The sequence below is a fragment of the Cariama cristata genome, unplaced genomic scaffold (assembly GCF_000690535.1).
Source record: "Cariama cristata isolate BGI_N322 unplaced genomic scaffold, ASM69053v1 scaffold7941, whole genome shotgun sequence".
Taxonomy (NCBI): domain Eukaryota; kingdom Metazoa; phylum Chordata; class Aves; order Cariamiformes; family Cariamidae; genus Cariama; species Cariama cristata.
In genome coordinates this window covers 15152-19251 of record NW_009597461.1, presented here as the reverse complement: position 1 = coordinate 19251, position 4100 = coordinate 15152, and the positions used below count along the sequence as shown (strand labels likewise).

General features: G+C 47.6%; 1 protein-coding gene across 1 annotated transcript in view; it reads left to right on the top strand.

Annotated features, from left to right (window-relative positions):
• The first annotated feature begins 2216 nt into the window (after positions 1-2216).
• Positions 2217-4100, top strand: part of MRPL14 (mitochondrial ribosomal protein L14) — a 3280-nt gene continuing 1396 nt past the window's right edge. The window contains exon 1 of the mRNA XM_009708894.1: positions 2217-2306. Within this exon, the coding sequence (XP_009707196.1) occupies positions 2233-2306 (74 nt within the window). The 5' untranslated portion in view covers positions 2217-2232. The remainder of the gene's footprint in view (positions 2307-4100) is intronic.

Below are 4100 nucleotides of genomic sequence, written 5' to 3'. Positions count from 1 at the left end.
AATGGTGACTCCTGCCAGGAGTGGGGAGTGAGTTCAGAGTTTAGGCAGCGCTTTAGGACTCTGACATGCGACCTTAAGCACTTCTAGCTATGCTGGTCCTGATATTGCTGTCCGTGCGCCCGTGCCTGCCCTGCCACGAGCCAGCAGACCTCTGCTATCAGTCTTAGGTAGTGGCGAGGATGAGCAGACCCATCCTCTCCTGCCAGCAAGGCCACCATGCCTGCCAGGGGAATGGAGACAGGGGTGACGGTGGCAGCTGGACTCCCCAAGAAGCATCCATCAAAGCCAACAGAGAGGCCAACTTGCTGCTCCTGCTTGTGTGGGTTTTCTAGAGGGATCCAAAGGCTCAGTGTGATCCTGGAAGAAGTAGGAGCAGTATTACCCACTCGGTTTGAGTTTCACACGGGTAAAGAGTCCAGCCAAGCGCAGAACAGGACACGGGCTATCCTCCCTGCCAGCGCGTGGTGTGGGCTTACAGCAAGGCAGCGTAGTGGAACTTGCTTAGAAATCCTAGCAGCAGTGAGGCCCAGGTAATTGGACCTTGATTGCCAGCAGCACTGTAAATACTGCAGGGCCTTGTTTTCCTTAGGATCACACAGCCAGGTAAGGAGCCGTGGCAAAACCACAGCCTTGGAGTCTCATTTCATAGAGAAGACAGTGCAGGCAGGCTCTGAAGGAAAGCTCTGAACTCGTTTGGAGATGATCTACCCCACTGAAAAGTGGCTTTGTTTAGCAAATGAAAGTAAGTTTTGGCTGTTGCTGTTCTCTTGCAAACCTGCCTGTATGACAGGCGAGATGGTTTGCCACGTATCGTCTGCTTTGCTGAAGGAGTGTTGCTACAAAATTGCTGTGGTGCACATCTCATCTTGCTGTCAGGTAATGCTTGCTGTGCAGGACAACTGCAAACCCTAAAAATTACATACATCCACAAGTAAGCAAACACACTGGGAAAAAATAATAAAGAGAGAGTGAAGATTTAGCCTGGGCTTTAGGTGGTTGTAATAAGAACAGCTGTGGCATCGTCTGTTGGAAGGCTCTGTGGGTATTTTTTTCTTCCTAGGGAAGTTAGGTCAGCTTTGTTTTTAAAATGAAAGTTAAGAAAATGACTTTACAATGTCCTGTTACGGTTTGGCCCTATGTTCATCAGAACTGGCAAAGGGAGATAAGAAGTCAGTGTATTTTTAATGTTTACTTTAGAAAGAAGCGGAGCGCCTGTTGGTTACACTGCTAAAGTCTAAGCAAGCAGTGTCACACAGCGGTAGTTGCAGTCCAACAGAAAGTCTTAGCTCTACCTGAGCTGGCCTGAAAGAGGACTGGCTCTAGGTTCGTGTTGTTTTCTCCCTTCACTTGGATCTGCCGGCATAGCTGCCTGGGTCATCGCTCCCTAACCGATGTCTGGCAAAGCGAGCCAGGTTCAGGTGAGCTTTTGTGATTGCACCTGCGAGCTGGTCCCCATCAGTCTGACAGAATGAGGTTAGGGAATCGCCGTGGGTGTGGTAAACTCAAGTCAGAGATTACCTTTGTAACCCAGCTTTGCTGCAGTCGGGGTGGTGGTTTGGGTTGTGTTGAGCGAGCACCGTAAATTTACAGGGAACTGTTTCATCTGGGCAGCCTGAACAGGGTGAGGTTGGCAGAGATGTGGTTCTGGTCTCTCTCAACACAGGCTGCCGAACACCTTGTGTAGGCTAAGAGGGAGCGTGCCCTCACCAGTGGAGCTTTGTGTGGTTTCTTGTCTGGCATATTGTTTCTTGAAGCTCTGATGCCAGTCTGCAGAGTACCCCTGGCTTTTTGCTTGGTTTCATAGGTAACATTGCTATTTTTACAAGTAACTGGTAGCTTTTACTGGTGTCCTGGTTTGGTCACTGCAGCCTCTAAACGAGCTCATATCTGAAATTCTCAAACCTGCTTGTTGTTACATGATTCACAGTGCACACAGAAGGGCCCTTACCTCTGTGTGCGGGCAACTGCAATGCAGCGATACTGAATCCAGCGTTGTAGTGTACACATCTGAATTACATTGTCTGCTGAATTCAGGCAGGGGTTGTTGATGTGCTTTGTAGCACGCTGCGGATGCCGTTACCGCTCTGTGTGCTGTGGATTGCAGGGTCTAAAGAGGTGCTGAGGCTCTAGTGTGTGATTCACATCAGGGAAAGGAAGCAAAACAAATTCTGTCCATTTTCCAGAGTTCGTAATTCTCTTGTTTCTTACACAGGGCGGGTTACCAGAATCCAGATGGCTCTCTTGAATAGGCGACTGGGTTTATCCTTAACCCATCTAAGCAGTACGGTGATCCAACGACACTTCAGGTAATTTTCAAGTCTTGCTTTGTTTTCCTGGGAGAGTTTCCTGATTGAAAGAGATGCTGTTAAGTAGGTCAAGCATAAGATATAGTATTTGTAATTCAAAAAGGATAATGTAATAAAAAAAAAAAATCTCACAGTTGTCTCTTCACAGGTTGTAACGTGAGCCCAAACACAACAACATATGCAGGCTCCTGGCAGTCTGAACGTGATCTAAACTCTGCATTTTTGTATGCGTGTAAGGAGGCTTTTAGGCCTTTGAAGGTGATGCAGGGCCCTGCAAGCAGAAGTTGAAAGTGCCTGTGTTTCTCAGCCATGTGCAAAAAAGCAACAGCCAGCCCCTGCTGATGCAGACTCAATTACATGTTTATTCCAGAGTTTGTAATTTCAGTTATTTAGAACAAAAGTAACCTGAAAAATTATTTTCTTGTAACTTAACAGGGTCCATTTTGTTATTTTTCTTTAGGTCCTTGTTCCAGGCTCAAGGCCTTTAAAGCTTCTTAAATTTATGGACCTCACATTTTACAATGCCTTGCACAAAGCTTAGAGCCTAATCCCACAGTACACTTGGTGCAGGTATGGGGAATCTCTAGCATATAACTCTTCGAAGAGTCAGGGCTTCAGTTTAAAGGGTGAGAACATCATTCCCGTGACTGTGGTCTAGAGAGGGGATTAAGACAGTGCTCAGGGCTAGGTTGTGTGATAGTCCCAGGAGCTATCTTGAGGAGATATCTAAGTCCTACTGTCTTTCTCTGTAAATGGGCTGCATGAGAGATTGGCTGGTAGACATTTAAAGGAGAGAGAGAGATATGCTGACAGCGAGAGGGAGGCAGAGTCCACAGAGGTGAGCAGTGCTACTGCAGGATGTCAACAGTCTTAATGGGGAAACCTTTCCTTTGTGCTGGGCCTGCTTTGGATGTGGTGGGGTTTTGCTCCAAGACTGTGGCAGAAAATGAAGAAAGGAGGGGAAAGAAGAAGTCCTCCTTGTGCAGTTACTCTTGTCTGGTGGTACCTGGGCCATCACACATATAGTGGTCTGCTACTGCTTTGTTGTGGACCTGGTCCTGCCAAGGTCCCCTTCTCCTTCCTTTGACAACACCCTTGTCCTTTTCCAGCCTCCTTCCTTCTGCCTTCCTTGCAGTGTAGCCCCAGCCGGCAGGCAGAGGATAGAGAGTGTGGGGTACCACAGTCCCTGCCAGGGAATGGGATGGGAGAGGGTGGCTGCTTGCAGAGGTGAGTGACTTGCTGAGAGAGAGGAGAGGTGTCCTCTTGTATGGGAAAGCTGGGGTTGGCCACTGCTGTGGGAAACAAATCTTGAAAGGCAGCCCTTGACCTCTGGAGCAGTTAGACTAATGCAGACTGACCCAGCCGGCCTTCCGTTACTGCATGTAAAGATGTCTGCTTCAACTGATGTCCATCCACACCGTGTTTGATACGCAGGGGATGGCTTGCTCTTCTTCTAGGCAGCAGTGCAAATACAAGTGCATTGTCTTCAAGAAGGGCTGATGGTCCTCACTGCTCTTTATTTATTGTACATGCTTTTGCTCTGCAAAACAAGGTGAATGGTTTGGCTGATTCCGTGTGCTGTCTATTTGAGTAGTTCAGCTGATTTTTTTCTGGCCAGCAAGTTTGTAGTACCTTACTGCAAAGCAGTTGTTTAGCAGTAGAAAGGATCTTCCTGCTTTTCCCATGGTCTGTATTTGGGCATCCTTTGAAGGGAAGCAACAAATCACCTGAATTTGGGCTTACTGGATAAAAGAATAGCCGTTCCTGTAAGTGAGGTTGAATTATTTCTCAGTT